This window comes from Sphaeramia orbicularis, chromosome 12 (genome assembly GCF_902148855.1).
Source record: "Sphaeramia orbicularis chromosome 12, fSphaOr1.1, whole genome shotgun sequence".
NCBI classification, from domain to species: Eukaryota; Metazoa; Chordata; class Actinopteri; order Kurtiformes; family Apogonidae; genus Sphaeramia; species Sphaeramia orbicularis.
Window position 1 is genome coordinate 79,464,125 of NC_043968.1, and position 13,566 is coordinate 79,477,690.

General features: G+C 38.3%; 1 protein-coding gene across 1 annotated transcript in view; it reads right to left on the reverse strand.

Moving 5' to 3' along the window:
• itgb2 (integrin, beta 2) overlaps window positions 1-13,566 on the reverse strand; it is a 34,484-nt gene that overhangs the window by 2,290 nt on the left and 18,628 nt on the right. The window contains exons 9-16 of the mRNA XM_030150794.1: window positions 13,373-13,531; window positions 11,988-12,083; window positions 11,793-11,882; window positions 11,570-11,707; window positions 7,546-7,736; window positions 5,496-5,728; window positions 2,723-2,942; window positions 1,688-1,902 (exon numbers count right to left, since the gene is read on the reverse strand). Of these exons, the coding sequence (XP_030006654.1) occupies window positions 1,688-1,902; window positions 2,723-2,942; window positions 5,496-5,728; window positions 7,546-7,736; window positions 11,570-11,707; window positions 11,793-11,882; window positions 11,988-12,083; window positions 13,373-13,531 (1,342 nt within the window). The remainder of the gene's footprint in view (window positions 1-1,687; window positions 1,903-2,722; window positions 2,943-5,495; window positions 5,729-7,545; window positions 7,737-11,569; window positions 11,708-11,792; window positions 11,883-11,987; window positions 12,084-13,372; window positions 13,532-13,566) is intronic.

Below are 13,566 nucleotides of genomic sequence, written 5' to 3' on the forward strand. Positions count from 1 at the left end.
TGTGTGTGCAGGGTGCGATTTGTCAGAAACACTGGTGTGAAACGAAAGTGAAACTTTACGTACTTTCAACGTCCAACTCCTGAGTTCTATTCCTCTATTATACAGCGTGCATGTGACAGACAGACAGACAGAGCTAGTGTAAGTGTTTGAGAACTACCGTACATAGGCGGCAAATAACGTCTGTCTTATCAGCGTCTCTTTCCTCGTTGTCTTTCACCTGAACCTGCAGTGATCCCAAACGGGACTGTGATGATGGTGGAGGGTCTTCAGTCTCTCCCTTCCAGGTCAACATTGTATTTGTTGTTTTTTTTTTAACCTTATATCAGCTGCTATTTCGTATTTTGGGTCAATGGGTACAGTTACATGATGTTTTTTAAATCCGACTTATTTTTCCAGAAGAAATTAATTCGGAACTAAAGTATTTTCTCTTCAGTTTACATGGAAATGTTACACCTGAATAAAGGTTTACATGAGGTATTAATGAGGTAGATCAGTGAGCCAAAGGGTTTGCGCTGCAGTGCTCACATTGCCTTGTTCTGGCAGCCCTTCTGTTAGCTTAGCTTAGCATAGTCACTGCATTTCCTTGGTCACACGTAGCCAGTTTTTAAAGGTGATTTGTCGTCTTTTGTAAGTGATTTTGTGAAATCCGATTCTCCCTAATTATTTCTTTAGATCTGCGACTTATTGCACTCATACAATCTTGGGACTGTTGTGTTGACGGAAGTTGGAAAATCTTTTGGCTGGAAGGGATGCATGCGCTAAATTAGCTTTGCTTTACCGTTTTAGCTTTGCATTAGTTTTATTTCCCAAGATTTTATTACTGCAGTAAGTCACATGACCATGATTTGAGCCTCAATTTGAGATCATATTGACCCCACCGGACTAAAGTAATGATTAGGGAGAACTGAATTTGACAAAATCACTCATAAAATACTACGAATCACCTATATAAGCCTGGCTACGTCTGACCATAGGAATGAAGCCATTATGCTAAACTAGGCTAAGCTAAGCTAACGGAAGGGCTGCGAGAACAAAGCAATCGGTGCACTGCAGTACAAACTGATTTGCACACTTATCGAACTCATTAGTGCATGACAAAATGAATGAATAAAAAACAGGTGATGAACTCTTCCTTCAGGGTTTTCCAGGCTGGTAGATCCCATCAGAATAGCCCACTGGAACGGTTTGGGTTGACTAGACTGCAGTGAATATTCTTCTGCCAGCGCAGAATGTGTGCGTCATCGTGACAGGACAAGACAACGAGCATGCGCAGAATGGAAGGAATAAAGTCCAAACGGAATAAAGGGTTTACATGTCCGAGGAATAATTTAGTTCGGAATTACAAGGGGATTAAACCGGTGACTTTATTCGGGTTTAAATTTAATCCGAACTTTTCTTTTTCAACTGGAATAAGGTGTTTACATGGGCATCTGAAATAGGATCTAACCTTTAATCAGTTTAAACCAGGAATAAAAGTTGTCATGGAAACACACGGACTGTGTGCTCCTTCAGTATGTCCATGTGGAACTTGCGCGGATTTCAAGTTCCGCATCGAACGACGTCTTTCGTTCTTTTTTCAATTTTCTCAACATACTGTGCCATTTTGGTACAGCTGTGTACCGAACCGAACAGGTGTGTACCGCTACAGGCCTAATGTATATATATGTTAAAATAATCTCCACCATACCTCTGGACTTGAGAATTTCAGCCCAGTAGTTGTCCTTTCCAACCAGCTGGTCCAGCTTAAATTTGACCCAGCATCCCTCCGAGTCCTTCTGTTCACACTGTTTTGAAGACAGAGTGAACTGGTCCACCATCTGATGAAAGACACTCTTGCTGCAAGCTTCAGTGCAGTTTTTCTTAAAGGGTCCTTGGTCAAAGCCCAGACATTCAATGCAGTTCCTGGTAACAACATCAGCAACAGTTAATATCAACTGTCAGATCTCAGTCAAGTTTAATGGTAAAATTCTTCAAATCACAAACATTTTACTCGACCAAATGGTGAAAAAAAACCCTCTTCTGTGGTTTAAAGAATCAATCCTTGAACAGTAGGGGTGTAAGAAAATATCGGTTCTGCAATATATCGCGATATTTAATTTCACAATACTGTATCGATATTAAAAAGTACTGTATTGATATTTTTAGGTATTTATTCAAATGCAGATATGGTGGAGGTTCATTTTTGTTTTTTTTTTATTTTTCTTTATTCTTTATATATCTTATTTATTATTATTTAACACTGTTTTATTAAATAATGTTTGTTCCTTTGTTGCGATTGCACAAAAATAATATTATGATGTTAGTTATGAACTAATAGAATATGAACATTTGAGCAAGATCTGAAACTGTAATGTCTGTAAAACAGAATTTAAGTTTTAACACAGTTAAATTTTGTGAAATCGCATTAGATCCTGTTGTGATCAAATAAAAATGTTTAGTATTTGTGCATATTACTGGTGTAAATCAATTCTTCCAGGAAATAATCATTTAAAAAAAAGAAACAAACAAAAAAATTGCCTTTTTAACAGTATGATGATATATCGTGACATATTGTATCATGATCTGTATTGCATCGCCAGATTCTTGCCAATACACACCCCTAGTTAACAGTATCGTGATATATCAAGATATATTGTATTGTGATCCTAGTATTATGATTTGTATTGCATCGCCAGATTCTTGCCAATACACAGCCCTACTGAACAGTGATGTGAGTGCTTACAGTTTGGTCAGGCAGGGGTTTTGGCAGCCCAGGCACTTCTGACAGCGTGGAGGCTGGTATCCCTCGTCACACTCACAGCGGTTACACTTGCAGTTTCCTCTGCCGTAACACACAGTGTTGTTAATGGTGCGACAGGCCTCCTGAGATACCGTACACTGGCACGCAGAGCCCTCATAACCGGTATTACATTCACAGGTGCCACAGTTGCATTTTCCTTTTCCTGTGAGTAGTGAATGGATAAGAATGTCAGAGCTGATATACATGACTTTGTACATGACATAATAATAATAATAATAATATATTTTATGTATAGGCGCCTTTCAGGACACTCAAGGTCACCATACAAAGTTGTTAAAAATAAATAAAACACAATTAAAATTACACATATACGTATATAAAACAAATAGGTACATAAAATGGCAGTAGATAAAAGTGAAATTATGGAAATGAGTAGGCCTGTCTGAATAAATAAGTCTTAAGCTGGGATTTGAAGGTGGTTATAGAGTCAGAGTTTTTTATGTGTTCTGGGAGGGCATTCCAGAGGCGGGGGGCTGAGCGGCTGAAAGCTCTGGACCCCATGGTAGTCAAGTGGGCAGGTGGGAGGGTGAGTTGGATAGATGAAGATGACCTGAGACTGCGGGTGGGAATGTTTATGTGGAGGAGGTTACTGAGGTACTGAGGGACGAGGTGGTTTATGGCCTTGAAGGTGAGAAGTAAAATTTTATATATAATGCGAAATTTAGCAGGGAGCCAGTGGAGTAGTTGCAGGACAGGTGTTATGTGACTCATGGATGGGGTTCTGGTGATGATATGTGGGGCAGAGTTTTGAACCAGTTGCAGTTTATGAAGAGATTTGTCCAGCAAACCAAATAAAAGGGAGTTGCAGTAATCTAGGCAGGTTGTGACTAGGCTATGGACCAGAATTGCAGTATTATTGGGGGAGAGGGATGGACGGAGACAGGAGATATTGCGCAGGTGGAAATAGGCTAAACGGGTGATATTATTAATATGAGATTGGAATGAGAGAGTGTTATCAAGGATGACACCCAGACTCTTAACCTGGGGGGAGGGAGGAACTGGGGAACTGTCAATCTGAATGGAAAAGTGGTTTATTTTAGATAGGGTGGATTTAGTGCCAATGAGAAGAATTTCTGTTTTGTTACTGTTAAGTTTGAGGAAGTTGATGGAGACATGTTTGAATGGAAACTTGATTCTAATCTGCTTGAGCTCTTTTCCCCTAAAAATCACAATGTGGGACAGTAGCTGTGTCAAGGTTATAATAGTTTTGGATGTTTCATTATAGTTTAGTTTTATTTAGTTTTGACTTTTTTTTCCCACTAATTCAGTTAGTTTTGATGCATTTTTAGAGCAGGTTTGCTAGTTTTTATTAGTTTTCATTTTTTTCTAAATGCTTAGTTTTAGTTTAGTTTTAGTATTAATTTTAGTTTTGTTGTATCTTTTATCTTCTTTGCCATTGTATTCAAATAAATCTCAGACAGGACTCTGCTGCTTTCTCCCAACTTTAGTCTCCATGTTGCCAGGTAGAGTAGAGATGAGAAGACGACTAAATGACTAATTTTGACTTGACTTCTTCCCTGGAGTCTCTGTGCTTTATCGCCTCACAGGTTTTCCCAGGATCATCACAGGTTTTCCCTGGATCATCACAGGTTTTCCCTCGATCCTCTCTGGACCTGCTGCTGTGGTCCTGCCTCTCTCCTCCTTCATCGTCATCACTCACTTATCCATATAGTTGTGATAGTGTTCTATAGATGTTCCAGTTCAGTTATCTGTGCATCCACTGCATCCATGGGTCTCCCCCTACTTCCCCTCTCCCCCAATCTTTCTCTATCTCTATCGCTCTCTCTTTTCTCCTCCTTTACTCTCTCTCTTTAACCCCAACTGGTCAAGACAGACGTCCATCCTCCAAAAGTCTGGTTCTGCTCCAGGTTTCTGCTGTTAAAGGGAAGTTTTTCCTCACCACTGTCACCAGTCACTAGTGTTTACTCCTGGAGGATTCTGTTGGGTTTCTGCAAATTGGATTAGAGTCTGGTTTGGACCAACTCTATATGTAAAGTATCATGAGATAACTTTTGTTATGATTTGGCACTATATAAATAAAATTTGATTGATTGATTGATTTGATTGATGACAAGTGAAGAAAACTGACAGACCGTGAAGTACTGTATGGTGCCGCTAGCTAAAATTGCTAGAGCAAAATAAATCGCTTTTGTATCAATCCGACGTTCACAAAGACGAAAATGAAGGGAATTTTATCCATAATTTTTATACATTTTAGTTAGTTTCGTGAGCACACAATACAGTTTCAGTTAGTTATCATTTTTTTCTTTTAATTCTAGTGTTTATTTATTTCAGCTAACGCAAATGTTTTTTCAATTGTAGTTTTCATCATTTCGTTAGTTTCCATTAACAATTATAACCAATGAGCTATGTTTCCATAAAATACCAAGTGAGTTTGAAATAAGCTCTTGAAAAGCTGCAAAACGAATAAATGCAAATCATGTTTATCTATAAACTGGTTTTGCATGAATAATCTACATTGCATTGTTGTGAGTAAGTTGTGGTGTATGCTATGTTACAGCGGGGGGTAAAAACAACATTTTCAGAGTTGGAATTTGAAAATGCACCTTAATTGTGTTGAAGGTAATATAACTTTTGTGCTTGTAAATCGGACATTATGACAAAAGACAAACATGCTGTGCAGTCACCAGGTATGTGCAAACATAGGGCCTACAGGGGTTCGGGTTCAGGTTACCTCCACACAGTTTATTCTGGAACTTTTCACATTGTTCGTCATCACATTGGCAGAAGGCGCCGTGGTAGTAGTTTCCGCTCTCAGTGGTGTGACACTCACATCGTCCACACACACAATCTCCTCGACCTCCACACTCGACACCGTTCTCGTCCTTACAGGCTTCACGCAATGTGCCCTCGTCTTTATCTCCAATGGAACACTCACAGAACTGACCCACAAAACCTTGACTGCAGCTGAAACACCATGAGTGAACATTTCAAGAGAGAGCATTAACAGTGAGAAATAAATGAAGTCAATGGTAAAGACTGAACATCAGTAGTATCAGTAGTATTAATATCAGTAGTATCGCCAGTATCAGTAGTATCATCAATATCAGTAGTATTAGTAGTGCCAGCAGTATCAGTAGTATAAGTAGTATTGACAGTGTCAGTAGAATAAGTAGTGTCAGCAGTATCAGTAGTATCAGCAGTATCAGTAGTATTGGTAGTATCAGCAGTATTAGTAGTATCAGTAGTATTAGTAGTGTCAGCAGTATCAGTAGTATAAGTAGTATTGACAGTGTCAGTAGTATCAGTAGTATCAGCAGTATCAGTAGTATTAGTAGTATCAGCAGTATCAGTAGTCTTAGTAGTGTCAGCAGTATGAGTAATACCAGTAGCATCAGTAGTATCGTCAGTATCAGTAGTATCATCAGTATCAATAGTATCATCAGTATCAGTAGTAGTGGTAATATCAGTAGTATTAGTAGTATCAGCAGTATCAGTAGTCTTAGTAGTGTCAGCAGTATGAGTAGTATCAGTAGTATCGTCAGTATCAGTAGTATCAGCAGTATTAGTAGCATCAGCAGTATCAGTAGTATTAGTAGTGTCGGCAGTATCAGTAGTATCCTCAGTATCAGTAGTATCATCAGTATCAGTAGTATTGGTAATATCAGTAGTATTAGTAGTATCAGCAGTATCGTCAGTATCAGTAGAATTAGTAGTATCATCAGTACCAGTAGTATTGTCAGTATCAGTAGTATCAGTAGTATCAGTAGTATGGTCAGTATCAGTAGTATTAGTAATATCAGTAGTATTAGTAGCATTAGTAGTATCAGTAGTATTGTCAGTATCAGTAGTATTAGTGGTATCAGTAGTATGGTCAGTATCAGTAGTTTTGGTAATATCAGTAGTATCAGCAGTATCAGTAGTATGGTCAGTATCAGTTGTATCAGCAGTATCAGTAGTATTAGTAGTATCAGTAGTATGGTCAGTATCAGTAGTATTAGTAGTATCAGTAGTATCATCAGTATTGTCAGTATCAGTAGTATTAGTAGTATCAGTAGTATGGTCAGTATCAGTAGTATTAGTAGTATCATCAGTATTGTCAGTATCAGTAGTATCAGTAGTATGGTCAGTATCAGTAGTATTAGTAGTATCAGTAGTATCATCAGTATCGTCAGTATCAGTAGTATTAGTAGTATCAGTAGTATGGTCAGTATCAGTAGTATTAGTAGTATCAGTAGTATGGTCAGTATCAGTAGTATTAGTAGTATCAGTAGTATCATCAGTATCGTCAGTATCAGTAGTATCAGTAGTATCATCAGTATCGTCAGTATCAGTAGTATTAGTAGTATCAGTAGTATGGTCAGTATCAGCAGTATCAGTAGTATTAGTAGTATCATCAGTATGGTCAGTATCAGTAGTATTAGTAGTATCAGTAGTATCATCAGTATGGTCAGTATCAGTAGTATTAGTAGTATCAGTAGTATCATCAGTATGGTCAGTATCAGTAGTATTAGTAGTATCAGTAGTATCATCAGTATGGTCAGTATCAGTAGTATTAGTAGTATCAGTAGTATCATCAGTATCGTCAGTATCAGTAGTATTAGTAGTATCAGTAGTATGGTCAGTATCAGTAGTATTAGTAGTATCAGTACTATCATCAGTATGGTCAGTATCAGTAGTATTAGTAGTATCAGTAGTATCATCAGTATCATCAGTATCAGTAGTATTAGTAGTATCAGTAGTATGGTCAGTATCATCAGTATCATCAGTGTGGCTGGTGTCACCTGCAGATTCCACAGTGGACTCGTCCTTTTCCTTTGCAGTGCGTGTGGTTGGCCACCTGTGGATCCATACACTGACACTCACAGTTGGTGGATAAGGTCACAGTCAGTGTGTCTTTGATGCCCAGTGGACTGATAGTGAAAGACGTCGTCTTCATACAGGTGTCTGCTGTCACCGTCACGTCAAATGAAATCTGCAGACAGAGGTGGAAGCAGAGGAACATTCAGTCCAGTTCTCCGGTGGAAGTGGGTAGTTTGAGCCCAGGGAAATTTAACCAGCACAGCATGTGTTTTCTGTTTGACAAGTTCAAGGTTTAACTTGAAAGTTCAATCACATTCATGGATGAACAGGAAGGGCACCATGGAGCCGATGGCTGTCACCCATGATGCACCTGCACAAAAACACAAACAGGCCAATAAACACACACATATTAACCCCACATTGGGTACGGTTACATTCTGTTTTTTAAATCTGATTTATTTTTCCAGAAGAAATTAATTCGGAACTAAAGTATTATCTCTTCTGTTTACATGGAAATGTTAAACCCAAATAAAGGTTTACATGAGGTATTAATGAGGTAGATCAGTGAGCCAAAGGCTTGCACTGCAGTGCTTACGTTGCCTTGTTCTCACAACCCTTCTGTTAGCTTAGCTTAGCATAGTCACTGCATTCCCACGGTCACACATAACCAGTTTTTTAAAGGTGATTTGTCGTCTTTTGTAAGTGATTTCTGAAATCCGATTCTCCCTAATTATTTCTTTAGATCCACGACTTACTGCACTTATACAATCTTGGGACTGTTGGAAAATCTTTTTGTTGGAAGGGACGCATGTGCTAAATTAGCTTTGCTTTACCGTTTTAGCTTTGCATTAGTTTTTATTTCCCAAGATTTTATTACTGCAGTAAGTCACATGGCCATGATTTGAGCCTCAATTTGTGATCATATTGACCCCACCGGACTAAAGGAATGATTAGGGAGAACTGAATTTGACAAAATCACTCATAAAATACTACAGATCACCTATAAAAGCCTGGCTACGTCTGACCATAGGAATGAAGCCATTATGCTAAACTAGGCTAAGCTAAGCTAACGGAAGGGCTGCAAGAACAAAGCAATCAGTGCACTGCAGTGCAAACTGATTTATGGAACTCATTAGTGCATGACAAATGAATGAATAAAAAAAACAAGTGATGAACTCTTCCTTCAGGGTTTTCCAGGCTGGTAGATCCCATCAGAATAGCCCACTGGAACGGTTTGGGTTGACTAGACTGCAGTGAATATTCTTCTGCCAGCGCAGAATATGTGCGTCATCGCGACAGGACAAGACAACGAGCATGTGCAGAATGGAAGGAATAAAGGGTTTACATGTCCGAGGAATAATTTAGTTCGGAATTAAAAGGGGATTAAACCAGGGACTTTAATCGGGTTTAAATTTAATCCGAACTTTTCTTTTTCAACTGGAAGAAGGTGTTTACATGGGCATCTGAAATAGGATGTAACCTTTAATCAGTTTAAACCAGGAATAAAACTTGTCATGTAAATGCACAGAATGACACTAACAGCACAACCCTGCTGAACTCCTGCACAGAAAAACAACACAAAATCAACATGTCCAATACCCACAATGCAATGTGGCAAACACACCACAATATTATCTTTACTTTAATTTTTTTGGTTTTTTTTTTTTTTGTTCCAACCTTTGTTTATTTGGAGTTTTGTAGAAATTGGGCAATACAAACACTGTATCATATGTGACACATCAATTGAAAATAAATTGTTGCACAAGTTCCCTTTTTTTTTTTTTTTTTTTTTTTACATGCAAACAAACCCAAGAACAAGTACACCAAACTTCTCCATTAACAAAAACATACAAAAAGCAAATAAACAAAATGAAAAAACAAAACAAAAACAAATAACCTAAACAAAAAAACAAAAACAAAAAAAAGTCTCGAAAGGTTCACATTTAGAATATTGATGCTTTATGTGTTACACAAGGTACATTATCGAATAGGAAAAACAAAGAAGAGGACCAGGCGGAAAAATGACCATAAAGGTCAATCTGGAACAAAGGGGAAATTTATTTTCCTGACTACTTGAAACAAAGGATTCCAGATTTGTGAAAATTTATCAGCAGAGGCATAAAGTGTCATTCTAATTTTTTCCAATTTGAGGAAATACAGGATGTCTCTGAGCCAGTGAATAAAGGAAGGAGGCTGTGGTGACTTCCATTTCAGGACAATTATCCTTCTCACAAGAACGGTCATAAATGCAAGAGAATTACTCTGAGAAGTGGAGAGGGAAGGTGTCCCAACAAAAATCCCAAATAGGGCACTCAAGGGGTTTGGATTCATTTTTCTACCATTGACATCAGAGATGATGGTAAAACCTATCTTTATTTTTAAAAACTCTCATAAAACTGTCATAATACAGATAACCAACCATTTATATTGACAATATTCTACTGCTAATTTAAGAATATGTGAAGTGTTGTGGTTGAATGACATTTACTTTTCAGTGAGACTCAGTTGTACAATCCACTGATAAAAACTGTATTTGGACAGTTTATCAGTGCTTATACATGTTATACATTCACAAAAACACACTTATTCAACATTTTTGTTGTGAAAACTCCCATAATTACACAAGATATTTGTCAATTAACAAACAAATCTTGTTAAACTTACAGAACAAATACATCTTTTACGGTTAATTGTCAGTAATTTTATCTCATTTTATATATATTTTTTACAGTATTAAACTTGAAATTAACAGTTTAATCTCATAAATAGAAAAGAAATATTTGTGAAATTACAATACAGTTGCAAATGTATTTTAACTGTATTTTTATGTGAAACATATTTTTTCCTTTAAAAAATGGAAATTTTATGGTTATTCACATTTACAGTGTTTTCATGTTATTTTACATTTGACATGTAAAATCACATTCTGTTTTTGTCATTTCATTTATATTTTCATGTATTTTAAAAACACGGGAAAAATCTGTAAAATAAACAGTAAAAATTCTGTTACATTACAGATTTTTTTTACAGTGTGGTGCAGGAACACCTGGCTGGCCGCTCTGAAAACAGTTAAAGAACTTCTAGTCTACTTTTATTCTGAGGTAAGTGGTTTTGATGGTCCTTAAATGAGGAAACTACTTCCACATAACTGGAATCTGGTCATTAGGAAGTTGCAATTTGTCCATTTCTTTCCACAAAACTCAGCAGAAGTCACAATTTAAAGGGTTATTTTGCTAAATGTTCCTCTGGTGGAGGATGCCCCCGGACCCCCCTGGTGTTGCTAGGTTACCGACACAGCACCACTGATACAAAACTTTCTAAGGGAAAAACTGCTTACCCTTACCTTTACCCCATCCTTATCCTTACCCTTATTCTTATCCTTACCCTTATCCTTACCCCATCCTTACCCTTACCCTATCGTTATCCCTACCCTTATTCTTATCCATATCCATATCCTTACCCTTACCCTATCCTTTTTTCGTACCCTTATCCTTACCCTACCCTTATCCATCTCCTTACCTTATCCTTTTCCGTACCCTTATCCTTACCCCATCCTTACCTTATCCTTTTCCGTACCCTTATCCTTACCCCATCCTTACCTTAACCTTACCTTAACCTTTTTCATACCCTTATCCCTACCCTTATTCTTATCCATATCCATATCCGTATCCATATCCTTACCCTTACCCTATCCTTTTTTCGTACCCTTATCCTTACCCTACCCTTATCCATCTCCTTACCTTATCCTTTTCCGTACCCTTATCCTTACCCCATCCTTACCTTAACCTTACCTTAACCTTTTTCATACCCTTATCCTTACCCTTATTCTTATCCTTACCCTTACCCCATCCTTACTCTTATCCTTACCTTATCCTTTTCGGTACCCTTATCCTCACCTTATCCTTTTCGGTACCCTTATCCTTACCCCATCCTTACCCCACCCTTACCCTTATTCTCATCCTCATCCTCCTGTTTCCTTTTTGTGAACTGGACCACAGTACTGACCTTCTGTCCCACTCGGACTTGATCACAGACCCCTCTATTCTCTCCTGGTGGTCCGGCATGCTCACATCGTGGGGTGTAGACCACTCTTACGTTCTCAGGGAGGTTGTCATGGGTCACAGTTACTTTGGAGGACAGTTTCTGTCATAGAGTACACATTTTAGAACATAAGAGTTAAAAAGCGCAGTGTTTTTTTTTTATGCTACAGTTGAAATAAGTCACTTACATTGTAAGCGTCTTCAATCAGCCTAACTACATTTCTGGAATCTGATGACAGCTCTCCAACTTCAGATTTTGGAATCATTTGAGAAAGTTGCTGGAATAAAACCGAACAGCAGTAACATTAGACAGTATTTCATTAATGATGTGTAGAAAACAAAGCAAAAAAAGATACATATATCAAAGGTTACATGTTATTTACCCGGTAGACGTTAACCACATTTTTGGTCACTGCAAATATTGGCTGAATATTGTTCTTGTCCAACTGCGAAGCCAGTTGTCCCACAGATGGATAGTCCTGTAACCATCAATTAGTGAAATCAGTTTGATTTAGAATCACAAAGTACAGGAAGGGGTTAATAAGTCTGACGTTTTTTTTTTTGTTCCTTAATCAATCAAATCATGATATAAATTGTGCAATATGGAATTCAGGTTGTGAAGAAATGCACATGCCTTATTTCAGAAGTACCTAGAGGACTTCCCACAAGGCCTCAGTGCCTTCCTTCTATTCCTTTACAACAGTAAGTGTGGTGACTAACACCAGCAACACAGTCACATCTGGGTCCAAAAACCTGGTAACATCAAAACTAAACCAACTTCTGTCTTCTAAATAGCAGCACTTACTTTTCCACTCTACCTGTACTAGGGATGCACCGATACCACTTTTTCCAGACTGAGTACGAGTACGAGTACTTACATTTGAGTACTTGCCCATACCGAGTACCGATACGAGTACTTAATAATCCCATTCCAGTTCTTAGTTCCTTTTGTAAATGTGTTTTATTGTCATTGTCATTAGTCTGACTGGAACAAAGTGCTGCTACTGACATTTAATGTGTTGGAACGAGCGTTTCTCAATTAATCCACCAGGGGACGCTGCTCTTAATTAATCATACTGGACAAATACCACGAAGAAGAGTAAAGTTTTTTGAGAAGAAGAAGAAGAAAGTCAGTAATAATAACAAACATGGAGACGACAGAGGCAACACTAATGTGATACTAATGTTGCAGCGTTTTCACCGGTAAGGTTTAAAAGCTTAGATTCAGCAGGAAGAGAAAAGAGAAATGAGCGATAAGTTTCGTTTTCACTTCTGTTGGTGGCGGTCCACACCGCTCCATACACCCGCTAGTATTCTCAGTCTGTTTATGCATCCGCCAGCACCTGGTAAACGGATGGAATGTACGCAGAGGACGGACAGAACACTGCGTTCATGTCTGTCTGTGTCTTTAACGTTATTTGTAGTCAGCGTTACTTTTATTTTGAAAAATCTCCACACTCCCCACACATTATTCCACCGCCGCATACCTGCTGCACTGAACTGTGAATGTCACACGGCCGTAAGTGGTATCGGTGCATTTGTATCGGATGTCTGTTACGAGTACGAGTACACACACTGAGTATCGGAGCCGATGCCGATACTCATATTGGTATCGGTGCATCCCTAACCTGTACCTGCACTTCCACTGGTACCACAACACAACCTTTATGTACGCCAACAAACCCAAACGTTACATATATCATTCCTTTAAAGAGTTGGATTTGAAGATATCATTTAAGAATGCAGGCTCCATTTCAGTTCCACATACCATCTCACTGCTTTTGACATAGAGGTTATTCTCCATGTGACAGTGTTCATCATTGGGTTCCAGTATGCCTGCCAGTTTCCCATCTCCAGCCATGTGGAATCCAGCATCAGTGGTCAGTACAAGCAGTCGAGTGCTGCTGTTTCTCCAACCGATTTTGTCCTGTGGAAAGGTATGAGATATTCAGTGAAGGAGTC